Source organism: Pristis pectinata, chromosome 14 (assembly GCF_009764475.1).
Source record: "Pristis pectinata isolate sPriPec2 chromosome 14, sPriPec2.1.pri, whole genome shotgun sequence".
Classification (NCBI taxonomy): Eukaryota; Metazoa; Chordata; class Chondrichthyes; order Rhinopristiformes; family Pristidae; genus Pristis; species Pristis pectinata.
Window position 1 is genome coordinate 7992410 of NC_067418.1, and position 16908 is coordinate 8009317.

Consider the following 16908-nt stretch of genomic DNA (forward strand, 5'->3'; position numbering starts at 1 on the left):
TGTGGGAGGGTGGGGAGTGGAGGAGAATGCTGAGTGGAGAGCCAAGAACTGTTTTAAGGGATCCCTACTGTTTCGAGTTTGCAACTTAAACCAGTAAAATTTGTAGATGTCGTTACTTTAGGACGGAGCCTGGGAATTTCTAAATGGACCAGGCAGAGTATATAAATGGAAAGGAGATCAAACTTAACACAGACTAATGGATATGGAACAAAAACATTAATGAGCAGTATTTTCTATTTTTTAGGTCAATGGATTGCTTTACTAAGAGCCAGCATAGGTTCAATGGGCTGTACAGCCTCCTCTGAGCTGTAACGATTCTATGATTCTAACTACCATGTGAATGATGTTGAAATAAGGATAATGTTGAAAGAGATGATGATTTTGAAAGAATTGCTGCTCAATTTGTTCAATCAATGTGAAAGTGCATTCAACGAAACAAGACCTCTGCACCCTGAACAGAGGAGGTCATGCTCAAACAGAACTGTGCCTTGGTCTGATTGGGTCTTTCAGTCCAAAAGGAAAAGCATTAATGTAGCACTTCACATCCTCAGAATATCTCAAATCCAAAGAAATACTGGTGTAATGTAACACACCAGTTTATTTGCACAATTTAATGAGAACCCAGTGGTATTTTCTCTGAAGGGCAGTTGATTGAGGGTTGGCCATTGACCAGGGAGAGTCCTTTCTTCTCTTCAATTGACTGAGGATCCTTCAAATCTATTTCTTTTCCTGCATCTAAGACAATTTAACCAAGCAGGGCAGTCATCAAATCAACACACCAATGAGTCCTTGGACCAGCGATATGCTAGAGGATGAGTTCATGAGCGGGAATGGGAGAGACTTCCAAGGAAAGCAATGGAGAGATGACTCCAATCTATATGAGCTGACACAGAAAGGTAAACATTGAACACTTCTTTAAGTAACACAGTGAGCATGGACAGGTTCAAAAGAAAATTCAGCCTGATGTCAGGAAATTCTTCTCCAGGCAGCAACTGGTGGTGTGCAAGATGGGAACGGGCTGAGCTTCATTATTCAATCCCAGAAAACCAAAGCTGTACCATTAGAGAAGAATGACTGAGATGTTGAGCTGCTGGACCCTGCAAAAGGAGTGTAGTATAGACAGCGGATACACATATGCAATCCCTATCGTGGTTTTAAAACCAGTTTAAGTGGTGCATAACCAAGATCCACGCCAAGGCAGCTCCATCGTTTTCTATACATGCTGGTAGCGGTTTACAAGTAGCGGTGTATATTTGAATAAACTCGACTTTGATTTTACTTGCAGTTTTTTGGGGAATTCCTGAGCCTGGCCAAGATATTTGGTGAATTTGGCACATGCAACGAGTTATTCACTGTTGCTGAGTTACAGGAGACACCCCAATGAGCTAAAGCCATGCTGCACTTACCTGTGTGCTTTCTGCTGTGCATCTGCAGGTGGGAGAGCTTGAAGTAACGTTTGTTACATCCGGGGTACGGACACATGAAGGGGCGTTTCTCATTGGCTTCTGTGTTCGCTCTGACAATGGTGGGAGCCACACCTGGGACTCTCCGAACATCCTGAAACAATAAAAATGCGGCAAATTACATTGACACTGCATGACCTATCACCTCCTCTTTGGTCTTAATCCATTCTTGGTATCAAAAGCAATAATGATATAATGTTGCACAGTCATAAATTACGATGCAGTTCCAAAACACTGAGCAGTTCCCCAGTCTACCACGGTTGGTATAAACTGTCAGTGTGGCTATCACTGACTCCTTCTCACAGCACAGAGGAGAGGACACTATTTGACCTAGCACACCTGTGTATGTTCGTGTCCAATAAACCTGCTTATTCCCCATAACCCTACTGTTTTTTGTTCCCCCTCCTTTTCCAACATTTTTCCAATGCCCTTTTGGAAGTTGCTTTGGAATCTACTTCCACTATCCTTTCAGACCCTGCACCTCAGAACAAAATAAGTCAAAATGTAAAACTTTTGCTCATCGATACTTCTCTGATTGACAGTTCTGGCAATTAAAACTGATCTTGCTCCTAATCTATTCCATCAAAATCAATCACAATTTTAATAGACACCTCTGTTAAATCTCCTCCTAGCATTCTTTGCTCCCAACAGAATAATCCCAGCCATCCTGGTCTCTCCACAAATTACAGCTCATCTCTCTGGCTTTACAAGTAGCGGCGTATATTTGAATAAACTCGACTTTGACTTTACTTGCAGTTTTTTAATCCCTCTTTCCTCCTGTAATTATCTGAAATCCCTCTGTGACAATTGCAATGCCTTAAATGAAAAGTGAAGTGTAACAAGTGTTTCAGTTACTTAATTAGCTAAAACCAGGGGTTCAATCCCTCCACTCCCGTGTCAAAGTTTGACCAAATCAAACAAAAGTCAAGCCCTTCTGAGGAAGGCTTAAACTACATGGTTTTACTGCTCGATTGAGAGTGATATGGGATGTTGCCTCCCGGGTGCCAGGATCAGGGATGTCTCAGATCAGGTCCACAGCATTCTGAAGGGGGCAGGAGAACAGCCAGAGGTCGTGGTACATATTGGTAGGAAAAGAGATGAGATCCTGAAGAGGGAATATACGGAGCTAGGTAGGAAGCTGAAAAGCAGGACCTTAAGGGTAGTAATCTCTGGATTGCTGCCTGTGCCACGTGCCAGTGTGGATAAGAATAGTTTGATTTGGCAAATGAATGAGTGGCTGAGGAGTTGGTGCAGGGGGCAGGGTTTCAGATTTGTGGATCATTGAGATCTCATCTGGGGAAGGTACGACCTGTACAAAAGGGATGGGTTACACTTGAACTGGAGGCGGACCAATATTCTTGCGGGCAGGTTTGCTAGAGCTGTTGTGGAGGGTTTAAACTAGTTTTGCAGGGGGATGAGAACCTGAGTGATAGGTCAGAGGTTGGTGTATTTAGCGTACAAGTAGATACAGCATGTAGAAAGACTGTGAGGAAGGATAGGCAGCTGAAAGGGCAAAGTTGCAGTCAGTTGGATGGGCTGAAGTGTATCTACTTTAATGAGAAACTTGGCTGTGTGAATTCAGAATTGGATCACCCATAGAAGGCAGAGGGTGGTTGTAGATGGAGCATATTCTGTCTGGAGGTCGGTGACCAATGGTGTTCTGCAGGGATCTGTTCTGGGATCTCTGCTGTTTGTGATTTTTATAAATGACTTGGATGAGGATGTGGAAGGGTGGGTTAGTAAGTTTGCAGATGACATGAAGGTTGGTGGTGTTGTGGATAGTGCAGAAGGTTGCTGTAGCTTACAACAGGACATTGATAGGATACAGAGCTGGGCTGAGAAGTGGCAGATGGAGTTCAACCCAGAAAAGTCTGAAGTGATACACTTTGGAAGATCGAATTTGAAGGCAGAATACAAGGTTAATGGCAGGACTCTTAGCAGTGTGGAGGAACAGAGGGTTCTTGGAGTCCACGTCCATAGATCCCTCTGAGATGGACTATGACCTCACGATCTACCTTGTTGTGACCTTGCACCTTATTGCACTGCACTTTCTCTGCAGCTGTGACACTTTACTCTGTACTGTTATTGTTTTTACCTGTACTACTTCAATGCACTCTGTACTAACTCAATGTAACTGCACTGTGTAATGAATTGACCTGTATGATCGGTTTGCAAGACAAGCTTTTCACTGTACCTCGGTAGAAGTGACAATAATAAACCAATACCAATACAATTACCTCAATGTTGCCATGCAGGTCGATAGGGTTATTAAGAAGGCGTATGGTGTGTTGGCCTTCATTAGTTGGGGAATTGAGTTCAAGAGCCGTGAGGTAATATTGCAGCTCTATAAAACTCTGGTTAGGCCACACTTGGAGTATTGTGTTCAGTTCTGGTCACCTCATAATCAGAAGGGTGTGGAAGCTTTAGAGAGGGTGCAGAGGAAATTTACCAGGATGCTGCCTGGATTGGCGAGCTAGGGCTTTTCTCTTTGGAGAGAAGGAGGATGAGAGGTGATTTTATAGAGGTTTTACAAGATGATAAGAGGCATCGATCGAGTGGACAGTCAGAGACTTTTTCCCAGGGCAAAAATGGCTAACACGGGGGGGGGGGTGCATAATTTGAAGGTGATTGGGGGAAGGTATAAGGGGGATGTCAGAGGTAAGTTTTTTACACAGAGAATGGTGGGTGCGTGGAACGCACTGCCGGCAGAGGTGGTGGGGGCAGATACATTAGGGACATTTAAGAGACTCTTAGATAGACACATGAATGAGAGAGAAATGGAGGGCTCTGTGGGTCACACCGACTACCTTGCACCCATTTACACTAATCCTACATTAGTCCCATTTTATACTCCCCACATCCCCAAAAACACCCCCTAGATTCTACCCACACACTAAGGGCAACTTATCAACCTGCACACCTTTGGGATGTGAGAGGAACCTGAAGCACCCAAAGGAAATCTGTGTGTTCACAGTGAGAACATGCAAACTCCACACAGACAGCACCCTAGGTCAGGACTGGACGCAGTTCGCTGGAGATGTGAGGTAGCAGCTCTACTAGCTGTGCCACTGAGCTACCCCAGTGCTCACGTGTTGAAATTTAGGCAAACTCTTCCAGCAGTGCAGCGGGTAGTGCTGCTGCCTCAGAGCTCCAGTGACCGAGGTCTGAACCTAACCTCGGCTGCTGTGTAAGTGGAGCTTTCACGTTCCTCCTGTGACCACTCGCTCCTCTCCCACATCCAAAGGAAAGCTGTTAGGTTATTTGGTTACTGTAAATTACCCCTGTTCAAAGTCGAGTTTATTGTCATATGAACAAGTACATGTCTGCACAGGTGCAATGAAAATATTACCTGCAGCAGCATCACAGGCACATAGCATTAGAGTGACAATATTCACAAGAAAAACACAAACTGAACATAAATTATACACAATTTTAACAAGAGGCAACACAATTAGAACAAAAATAAAGTCCATTTGTAGTGCAAAGTTGTCAAAATGGTCCTAGTGTTGCTGGACTGTAGTGATTAGGGTTTTGCCAGTTGGTTCAAGAAGCGAATGGTTGAAGGGAAGTAGCTGTTCCTGAACCTGATGGTGTGGGACTTCAGGCTTCTGTACCTCCTGCCTGATGGTAGCTGCTAGAAGATGGCACGGCCCGGATGGTGGGGATCTTTGATGATGGATGTTGCCTTCTTGAAGCAGCACCCCATGTAGATACTTTTGATGGTGGGGAGGGAGGTGCCCGTGATGGAATGGGTTGAGTATGTGAAAGAATGCAGGGGAATAAGACTGAATGCTCAAACCCAATGTGCTAAATGGTTCCGTTTCTGTGTCATAATAAGTAAAAATTAAGTTATACCAGCCACCTCTACTACCTCAGAGGACAAGGGCAGCAGGTCCTTGGGAACATTACTATCTGCTAAGTTGGAAATATTGTTCTATTCATTTCACTACTGCTAGGTCTAAACACTGGAATACTCAACTTAACAACACCTCAGGAGAAACTTGGACAGCAGTCGTTTAAGAAGGTGTCTCCCCATTATCTTCTCAAGGGCAACTAGGAACAGGCATTAGATGTTAACCTTGTCACCTAAAAGATAATTTTTTTATAAATGTGTTGGATTGCCTAAGAATGCTGGAGTAAACCAGTAGGTTCAAGCCACAGCTCTCCACACCAATACTCCTGAACTTAACCAAGGTAGGAGGAATCCTGGAGAGATTGATTCCATGTATGAGGGCCCAGTCAAAATTGAGCAGATTTAGCTCAGTCATTTAGAAGATTAAGAGATGATCTCAATTTCAAATAAAAAAAATAGTGTAAATAGGGGCTTGATGGTTGGCATGAAGTTGGTGGGCTGAAGGGCCTGTACCTCTCTGTGACTCCACGATATGTATAAGTTTCCAATGGGGCTTGATAGGATAGAAACTGAGAGGCTGTTTACCCTCGAGGGGGAATCTAGATTTAGAGCACATAGCTTCAGAATAAGGGGTTACCAATTTAAGATGTAGGTGAGGAGGAATTTCTTCTCTTAGGCGGTTGCGAACCTTTGCAAGTCACTACTCCAGAGAACTATCCAAGGCTGAAATGGATAGCTCTTTGAACTGCATAAGAGTCAAAAATTATGGAGATCATATAGGAAAGTAGAATTAAGCCTAATGATCAGATCAGCCGTGATCTTATTGGATAGCAGAGAAGACGGGCAGTGCTGTGTCCTGCTCCTGTTTCTTGTGTCTGTGTGTAAATTGGAAATCTTGTCAATTTTTAGAGTCCTGTACATCAACCTTCTCTTTTGGATTAATGTGCACTCCACAGGAGCCCATAAAGTAGGAGGGAGAATTAACTGAAATAGTAAGTGAGGATAGAAGAAGTCTTTGTCTTTCAATAGGCAGCCCTTCTTAAACAAGAATGCAACACTACAACAAATTATTACCTGCTGTGCATAACCTCCCTGTCTCTTATCCTTAGAGCCTGATACACCATCTGTTTGGAAGAGTGTGGAAGGCAACTCTATAGTGTCAGTGGGGTCAATGTGTTTGCATTTTCATTTTCCATGGACAAAAACCATGGCACAGATAGAAGAGTGCTGTACAGTCAGGGTGTTAATCATTGTCTCCCTGTCAGAGAGGAAACCATAAATAACCTGTTATATCAGTGGTTGTGATATATCAGAGAGATAGATTTCACTGAGAAGATAGTGTAATGATTAATATTTAGAATGAATGCAACAAGTGGAGATAAAATCAGTACTGATTGAAACTATTCTGCCAGTTTCTCAAAAATATCCAGCAGACTGGGTTGATAGTTGTAAATCTTCAGACAACTGCCATCTTGACTGGTTTGCAAGCCGATGATAGAATGAGTGTCAAATCCACATTTTTTTTCAATCTGTTGATACAAAACAGGATCTCTTGTCTCCTGCTTCTGAAGCACTGGGAAAGCCTCAAATTAGAACCATCTGCGTACACAAGTGGTCTTGTAGTTCAACCTACTTTCACACTGCCTGCAATCAGCTTTCTCAAGGTCAAGTGCAAAGGGGTTGGTTGGCTTTCTCAGAAGACAGAGCAGAAACATATGGGGAAATATAAACCAGCAGTACTCACCTGAAGCCCTCTGAAGACCCCGTGCGTGTGTATTCTGTACTGCGTGCTACAGCTGTACAACATTGGGGCATTGTGATTGTCAGTCTCGTATCCCGCTGTGTGGCTGAAAGCAGATGATTGGTCAGTCAGGACAGGACGACAGACTCAACTCTTCATGGTCACATTTCCCCCTATTTGTTAAATTTTGCTTTTAAGAAACATGTTGACAATTATTCCCTTAAGGATAGAACATAACACAAGTCATGTTAGACATTTATACAGTTCTTTTCACCTCTTCAGGATGTCTCAGAGTCCTTTACGGAGAATGACATGTTTTTTGAAATGCAGTCACTGTTGTACTGTAGAGAAATGCAGCATCCAACATACCCACTGTAAGCTCCCAAAAGCAGCAATGTGATCATCTACCTGGTCATCGCTTTTGGTGAAGTTGGCTGAAGGACAAACATTAGCCAGGACACCAGGGAGAACTTCCCTCCCCTCCTACAAAAGGTGCCATGGGGTATTTTGCATTAATGCACCACTCCAGCTGTTATAGAAATCCTCGAAGCTTCTCTTGGTCCTATAGAACATAGAACAGTACAGTACAGGAACAGGCCCTTCAGCCATGCAGACCGTGATGCCAATTTAAACTAATCCCATCTGCCTGCACATGGTCTATGTCACTGCATTCCCTGCCTGCTCATGTGCCTGTCTAAATGTTGCTGTCGTATCTGCTTCCACCACTTCCCCAGCAGCGCGTTCCAGCTACCCACCGCTCTCTGTGTAAAAAGCTTGCCATGTAAACCCCCTCTCACCTCTAAAGCTGTGCCCTCTAGATTTGACTTTTTCACCCTGGTGAATAAAACTCTATTTACCCTATCGAAGCCTCACATAATTTTTCATACTTCTATCAGGTCTCCCCTCAGCCTCTGAGGCTGCAGAGAAAACTATCCAAGCTTTTCAACTTCTGCTTGTAGCTAATACTCTCTAATCCAGGCAACATCCTGGTGAACCTCTTCTGAACCACCTCCACGTCCTTCCTGTAATGCTACAGCCAGAACTGTACAAAATACTCCAAATGTGGCCTAACCAAAGTTTCACACAGCTGCAACATGACTTCCCGACTTTTATACTCAACACCCTACTGATAAAGGCCAAGATGCTGTACACCTTCTTCACCACCCTGTTCACTTGTGTTGCCACTTTCAGGGAGCTATGGACTTGCACCCCAAGATCCCTCTGTACGTCAGTCCTAGCATTTACTGAAAACCCTCCTCTCACATTTGACCTCCCAAAGTGCAACACCTCACACTTGTCCAGATTAAACTCCATCTGCCATTTCTCTCCATCCCCCTGTCACCAATCTGTCACCACTCCCCTCTGTCCCCACCCCCCCTTTGTTTACCCTTATCTCCCTGGCCCCTTTACCCATCTTTCCCCTCCCCTGCCCTCACGACCTGCCGACAACCCACACTTTCCTCGCTCTGGTTCCCCACCTCCTTCCCTATATTCCATGGTCTACTGTCCTCTCCTATCAGATTCCATCTTCTTCAGCACTTTACCTCTTCCACCTATCAGCTTCTCACATCATTCTCACTTCCCCCTCTCCCCCACCCCCCTACCCTCCCCCTCTCACCTGGATTCACCTATCACCTGCCAGCTCGTTCTCCTCCCCCTCCTCCCACCCTTTCATTCCGGCTTCTGCCCTCTTCCTTTCCAGTCCTGCTGAAGGGTCTCAGCCCGAAACATCGACTGCTCATTTCCTTCCATAGATGCTGCCTGACCTGCTGAGCTCCTCCAGCATTTTGTGTGTGTTGCTCCAGATTTCCAGCATCTGCAGTCTCTCCTGTGTCTGCCATTTCTCTGCCCACACTTCCAACTGGTCTGTATCCAGTTAATAAATTATTAGGTTTAAGTTCTCACCGTCATGTAATTTAAACTCACAATATTCACAGCACCATCAAATCCATTAGATTTTAAGAAAATGAAGGATCACTTGGGATGTGATTACAAACTAATTAAAAATTCTTATTGGGGATGCAGTGACCTGAAATATCATTTGATGCTCAGTAGTTTACACTCATCTGGATTCAAATGCAATTGGGTCAAACTTTGCTACAAATACAAAATCTGGGCTGATTTTTCTAAGGTTGAGTTGCTGTCTCTGGATAAGATGTTGAACCAAAATCTTGTCTAACCTTCACAGACAGGCATGGTAGTACTGTTTTGAAGGAGGGTTCCGTGACTTGTCCAAGCTGTGGCTCGTTTTCATGTTGCTGTTTGGGGGAGCTTCCTATGTGCAAACTGATTGCTGTTTTTCCTGCTTTAAGCAGCAAATGCCCTTCAAAGAATTAACTTAGCTGTAAAACTCATTGAAATGTGCAGTGGTCGTAAAAGATGCTATACAACTTTATCTACGTAGAACATAGAACATAGAACAGTACAGCACAGAACAGGCCCTTCAGCCCACAATGTTGTGCCAACATAGCTATTCCATCCTACCTACAGAATGCCCATATCCCTCTATTTTCCTCTCATTCATGTGCCCATCCAAGCCCCTCTTAAAGCCCCCAATAAATTTGTCTCCACCACCCTATCAGGCAACGCATTCCAGGCATCCACCAGTCTCTGAGTAAAAAACGTACCCCTCACGTCTGTTCTGAACCTACCCCCTCTCACCTTAAATGCGTGCCCTCTGGTATTGGATCACTCAATAATGGGAAGAAAAGATTGCTTATCCACCCTATCTATGCCCCTCATAATTTTATACACCTCCAACAGATCACCTCTCAGTTTCCACCACTCCAGAGAAAAGAGCCCAAGTTTGTCCAGCCTCTCCTGATAGCACATGCCCTCTAATCCAGGCAGCATCCTACTAAACCTCCTCTGCACCCTCTCTAAAACCTCGACATCCTTCCTATAGTGAGGTGACCAGAATTGCACGCAATACTCCAAATGCGGCCTAACCAGAGTTCTATAGAGATCCATCATAACTTCTTGACCCCTGCACGCAATACCCCGATTAATAAATGCAAGCATTCCATAAGCCTTCTTAACCACCCTGTCTACCTGTGTAGCCACTTTCAACGAGTCACGGACTTGCACCCCAAGGTCTCTCTGCTCTTCAACACTGTTAAGGGTCTTGTCCTTAGCAGTGTCCTGCCTCTTGACATTAGTAAAGAGGCATTAGATGCCTCTTGACATCTAGACAAGCACTTTTAATCACCAACACATAGAGGACTATGGACCAAGTGCTGGTACATGGCATTAATCTAGATGGTTGGTATGGACATGGTGGGCTGAAGGACCTGTTTCTGTGCTGGATGACTCTATCACTCTATAATGTCAACTTTCCACTCATCCTTTTGGGGTGCATCTCTCTTCTCTAGCCTTTCTGTATGATTTGCAGTGGAGGTATCAAATCTTTGCACTGTATTTTAGTGGGAAGAATAGGTTTGCATGGAGAAAACAGCGGCTTTATTGGAAAGGCTCCTGAATCTTCTATGATTCTTTATTTTTGATGTGTTCTTTAATTTGTAGTGTGGTAAGATCAAGTGAAGCATGTCCAGACCATAGTAAGGCTCCATCATCACAATATATTGGAGATACTGTGCATTTAAAGTACAGATTGCAGGCTGGTACGTCACCAAAGACTCTTGCATATTTCTATAGATGTACAGTGGAGAGCATTGTGACTAGTTGCATCACCACCTGGTATGGAAGCTCCATGGTATGGGATCGTAAGAGGCTGCAGAGGGTTGTAGACTCAGCCAGCTCTATCATGGGCACAACCCTCCCCACCATCGAGGACATCTTCAGGAGTCCATGCCTTAAGAAAGTGGCATCCATCACTGAAAAGATGATGTCCTCACTATCTGGGACATGCCCCCTTCTCAGTACTACCATCAGGGAGGAGGTGCAGGAGCCTGAAGACCCACACTCAATGTTTCAGAAACAGCTTCTTCCCCTCCGCCATCAGATTGCAGAATGATCCATGAACCCATAAACACTGCCTCATTGTTCCCTTTTCTTTGCACTACTTATTTATTTTGTAATTTTTAGTCATTTTTATGTCTTTGCACTGTACTGTTTCTGCAAAACAACAAATTTCACGTCATAGGACAGTGATAATAAATCTGATTCTGATTAATATCAGGATAAATCTTCCTGGGTGTATAGATCCTTGCTTCAGTCTTTTTTTCCAGTGTGGAGGACCCAAATAAACCTCCTCTGTTGGAAACAATTTATAGCTCACATTGGATTGTCATGTTACACCTAACAAGTCACAGCAGTGGCCCTAACTGCTGAAAATGATACTTTTACACTGTGCAGAAAAGCACTCTGAGAATCTATGGTGACCCCAATATAAATGTTCATGCTCCCCCACCATCCTCCTCATGAGCCCCCAGAACTTGCTCTCCGTCCTGGCCAGAGAATAATCGAACTGGACAATTTTTAGGGAAATCCACTTGCGTGGCTAGTTAGAAGGGGGAATAAAAAAAGCAAACTGAAAGGGCTTTTATTTCGCAGTGAGATGGCAGAAAGTTAACGCACGAAAACCAGCTATTCCCGAGCCAGCAGTTTGTAATCGCATTGCAGCCTCCCATTTCAGCACAGGGCAGGCAGCTCACGTCACCCTCTAAATCCACTGCTGTCAAAATCACTCCAGGCTTCATTTCAACCCTTAAAAATTGAACGTGAGTTATATTCAGCTATTGATTCTAATCCCTAAGGATTTTTAAATATGACTTAAATGATGGGCTGCCAAAGAGCTTCAGCCATCTATTTATGCATGTAATATAATCTGTCTGGACTAATTTTCTTTCTTTGAAAGCAGTAACCTGACCATGACAGAAGTTTATTATTCAGTCCTTTGACTGTATGCAAGTGTACACTCAGTGTGAAGGTTTACTCGATAGACCCACAAACAGGGTCGGAGAATGATACAGCACAGAATCGCAGCATTGTATGAATGTGCAGCCCAGGGGCAAGCTGTTCAGCCCATCAGTCCTGAAGGCAGTCCAGAAGAGATTCACTAGACTAATACTTGAGGTGAAAAGATCAACCTACCACAAGCAGCTGAAGAAGTTGGATCTGTATTCTTTGGAGCTTAGAAGAATGAGGGGTGATCTTATTCAGAGATACAAGATCCTAACTGGACACGACCAGGTCGTGTGTGGCCTCCTCTCCCTTGGTGAGACCATACGCAGACTCGGTGACCGTTTCGCTCTGCCTGTAACCGCGATCTGCATCTCCCCGTTGCCAGTCACTTCAACTCCCCCTCCCACTCCATCACTGATATGTCAGTCCTCGGCCTCCTCCACCGCCAGGAGAATTCCAAGCACAAGCTGGAGGAACAGCACCTCATCTTCCGTCTTGGAACCTTGCAGCCTAACGGAATGAACATTGAATTCTCCCACTTTAAGTAATCCCCACAACCTTCCCCACACCCACCCCCAACCATGTCTCTTCTTTTCTTCCCTCTCCCAGCTTATCTCTCTTTTTTCTACCCCCTTTTTACCTCCTTACCTTTGACCCGTCCCCCGGTGGATCTGCTCTCCCCTCCTCCCCCACACCTGCCTATCACTATCTCCTACCTGCATCTACCTATCACCACTTTGTGTCCACCCCGCCTCCCCTCTTTTGTCCACCTATCACTGCTCTGCTTTCCCCTCCTATATATTGGGCTTCCCCTTTTCCTAGCTTCAGTACTGAAGAAGGGTCCTGACCCAAAACGTTGATCGCCTGCTTTTCTCCACGGATGCTGCCTGGCCTGCTGAGTTCCTCCAGCATCATAGTGTTTTTCATCCAGGTTCCAGCAGCTGCAGTCCCTTGTTTCTCACGACCAGGTAGATGTTGAGATGGCTCCACCCATGGGAGAAACGTGAACAAGGGGACATGGTTACAAGATAAAGGAGCAGTCATTTAAAACTGAGGTGCATAAGAATTCCTCCTTGCAGAAGGCATTCTCTACTCCAGTGGGTTGTGGAGGCTCGAACATTGGAGGTACTTAAAGAGGAGGTAGGTAACTTTTTGAAAGATCAGGGATATGGGAAACTCGCAAAGAGGAGTTGAGCCTGGGGCAGATCAGCCATGATCATGTTATATGTCAGGGTAGGTTTAGGGGGGGCCAGGTTTCCTGCTCTTATTTTCTTGTGTTCTTAGATTCTTGTGCAATGACCCTTTGGAAGAGCTATTCTCTGCTGTTTGCCCAAAGCTGGAAAAAAGGACATTCCCTTTTCAACCATAAATCCCATTATTCGTCCATCATGAACACTAGCCTCCCCTCCGTGGACTCTGTCTACACTTCCCGCTGCCTCAAGAAAGCAGCCAGTAATAATCAAAAACCCCTCCCACTCTGGACATTCTCTCTTCTACCCCCTTCCATCGGGCAGAAGATACAAAAGCGTGAAAACGCGCCACTAGGCTCAAGGACAGCTTCTGATCCACTAGTCTGAGACTCTTGAACGGACCACTTGTACGATAAAGCTGAACTCTTGACCTCACAATCTACCTCGTCGTGGCCCTTGCACCTTATTGTCTACCTGCTCTGCACTTTCTCTGTAACTGTAACTGTAACATTTTATCATTGTTCTTCCCTTGTACTACCTCAATGTACTTATGGTTTGAAATGATCTGTATGGATGACATGCAAAAGAAAGTTTTTCACTGTACCTCAGTGCACGTGACAATAATAAACCAATTACCAATTCTTGAAAATTGCAAACAAATTTGCTTCTACTACCTTCTCACACAACACAATTCCATTCTTCCTGCAATAAAAATGTCTCCTCCTTTCATCCTGGTTTGATGACCAAAATCTTCAATCACTCTCCCATTGGTGACCAAGGGAGAGACCTTGATCCTTGGCTGTTTACTCTCAGTACAGGTAAGCATACAAAGGTTGAATTGAAGAGGCTGCCAATACTCTCATACACAGTTAATGCAAGTGACCAAAGATCATTTCTCCTGATCTGCTTCAGCAAAACTCTTAATGATTTTGAGTCACTTAAGAAGAAAATATTTCTGACGCTTTTTAGCTCAAATGAGGGAGGGGCATGGCTGGTTTGACTCTCTGGTGAAAATATGGAATCCAGTGCCACAGGGGATTTACAGCCAATAGTACTCTTAAACATTTATTTTGGGATTCAGCAAAGCCAGAATTTAATGACCATATTTAATTGTCCTTAAGAAGGGAGCATGGTGCCAACCTCTTGACCCACTGCAGTCATTCTGCAGTGAGATTGCAGAGAGTAGTGGACACAACCCGGTCCATCACGGGCACAGCCCTCCCCACCACTGACAGCATTTATAGGAGGCACTGCTTCATCTAACATCAAGGATCACCACCATCCGGGTCATCCCCTCTTCATGCTGCTACTGTCAGGCAGGAGGTATAGAAGCCTGAAGTCCCACACCACCAGGTTCAGGGACAGCAACTTTCCTACAACCATCAGGTTCTTGAAGCGACCTGCACAACCTTAACCTCACCTCAGCAACAGAACACTAAAGACCACCTCTTGCACTGCCGTGGACTTGTCTCTGTGTTTTTGTTTTGCACTTATGTCTTGTTTCACATGGTCTTTTTTTCTCTTCATTATCTTACATAATCTATGTATAATTTACGTTTTGTGTGTTGCCTGTACCTACGTGCCTGTGATGCTGCTGCAAGCAAGCGGTTCATTGTACCTATACCTCACCTTACTTGTGCACATTACAAAAAACTTGATTTGACTTCTAATGAAGCTGCACCCACAGTGTTGTTAGGAGGAAGTTCCAGGATTCAGTTCCAGCACTAAAGAAATTCCAAATTCAGAGGCGACCTACAGAAAAACCATCCCCGTGATGCAAAGCCAGCTATTCAAGGTTATTTGGATCACAGATTTAAAAACTGGTCACCTTGTTCTGTCTTCTGACATCATTCCCAAACAGAGCAAACAATACCAGTAGGATATGGGTAGCAGTTAGCGTAACACTATTACAGTGCTAGCGACCCGGGTTCAATTCCAGCCGCTGTCTGTAAGGAGTTTGTACGTTCTCCCCATGTCTGCATGGGTTTCCTCCGGGTGCTCTGGTTTCCTCCCATATTCCAAAGATGTACGGGTTGGGAAGTTGTGGGCATGCTATGTTGGCGCCGGAAGTGTGGCAACAATTGCAGGCTGCCCCCAGAACAGTCTACGTAAAAGATGCATTTCACTGTGTGTTTCGATGTACCTGTACATGTGACTAATAAAGATATCTTACATCCATACTGGAAGAGTGAAAGGACAATTTCTATACAGAATAATTTAATCAAACCTGTGGCATCATGTGATTCAGCCAACAACAACCTGGGATTCAGATGGTGCCTTTAATGGAGTAAACCATCCCAAGATTACTTCATGGGACAGTAATCTAACAAAATCTGCTACAAAGCAACATAAAAATATTGGAAGAAGTATTAAAAGCATAGCCAAAGATTTAGGTTTGAGGAAGAAAGAGCTGGAATCGGGAGGTACAGCAGGTGATAGTGGAGTCATTAAATCTGGGGATCCAGAACTGTTGGAGTGCAGGGATCTGGGAGATTTGTCAGTCTGGAGGAAGATTCAGAGATGGTGAGACCGGGGAGGGAGATGAAATAAAGGAGGGAAAGTTGAAAATCAAGGCATTGTCAATTCAGGAGAGTGAGCAGAGGGATGGATGGTCAAAGGAATGGAGCAGATTAGGATACTGGCAGTGGAATGCTGTATTAATTACTAATACCTATTTCAGCTTTCTGATATATTCCTCTGTACCGAACAATTCTTTATATTAAGTGCAGAGAACCCTTACCCTGCTTTAGAGTCATAGAGTAATACAGCATAAAACAGGCCCTTCAGCCCAACTTGTCCATGCTGACCATGGTGCCCATCTAAGCTAGTCTCATTTGCCCAAGTTTGGCCCATATCCCTCTAAATCTTTCCTATGCATGTATGTATCAAAATGTCTTTTAAATGTTGTTATTGTACCTGCCTCAACACTTTCTCTGGAAGCTTGTTCCACATACGCACTACCCGGTGTGTGAAGTTGCCGATCAGATCCTTTTTAAATCTGTCACCTCTTGCCTTAAATTTATGCCTTCTACCTTTTAGTTCCCCTTCCCTGTGAAAAAGACTGAGTGCATTCACCCTATCTATGCCCCTCATGATTTTATACACCTCTATAAGGTTACCCCTCAATCTGCTACACTCCAAGGAATAAGGTCCAAGCCTGCCCAACCTCTCCCTATAATTCAGACCCCTGAGTCCTGGCAGCGTTGTCGTAACTCTTCTCCGCACTCTTTCCTGTTTAAAGATGTCTTTCCTATAACAGGACGTCCAAAACTGTGCACAATACTCCAAGTGTGGTCTCACCAACATCTTGTTCAAATGCATCATAACATCCCGGCTCCTATACTGAATGTCCCGACTGATGAAGGCCAACGTGTCAAATGCCTTCTTCACCACTCTGTCCAGCTGTGACACTGCTTTCAGCAAATTTTAAAAGTAATGAACCAGAATCTGCTGGTGTTTGCCAATTAGTGAAGATTTTTCCTTCACCTTTTAGCTTAAAAAGGGCGGCATGGTAGCGTAGCGGTTAGTGTGACGCTATTACAGTGCCAGCGATTGGGATTCGATTCCCGTCGCTGTCTGTAAGGACTTTGTACATTCTCCCTGTGTCTGCATAGGTTTCTTCTGGGTGCTCCGGGTTCCTCCCACATTCCAAACACGTACGGGTAGGTTAACATGGGTTTAAATATGCGGCGCGGACTCGTTGGGCTGGAAAGGCCTGTTACTGTGCTGTATAAATAACGTTTAAAATTTAAAGTTTTAAAGTTTAAATTTCTTTTTACCCCAGAACTTTGAGGTGAT

At 44.4% G+C, this 16908-nt stretch overlaps 1 protein-coding gene across 4 annotated transcripts in view; it reads right to left on the minus strand.

The window, feature by feature from the left end:
• LOC127577660 (Wilms tumor protein homolog) overlaps positions 1-16908 on the minus strand; it is an 83567-nt gene that overhangs the window by 27477 nt on the left and 39182 nt on the right. For all 4 annotated transcript variants that reach the window (XM_052029033.1, XM_052029034.1, XM_052029036.1 and 1 more), the window contains exons 4-5: positions 7061-7163; positions 1407-1557 (exon numbers count right to left, since the gene is read on the minus strand). In XM_052029033.1, coding sequence (XP_051884993.1) covers positions 1407-1557; positions 7061-7163 — 254 coding nt within the window. The remainder of the gene's footprint in view (positions 1-1406; positions 1558-7060; positions 7164-16908) is intronic.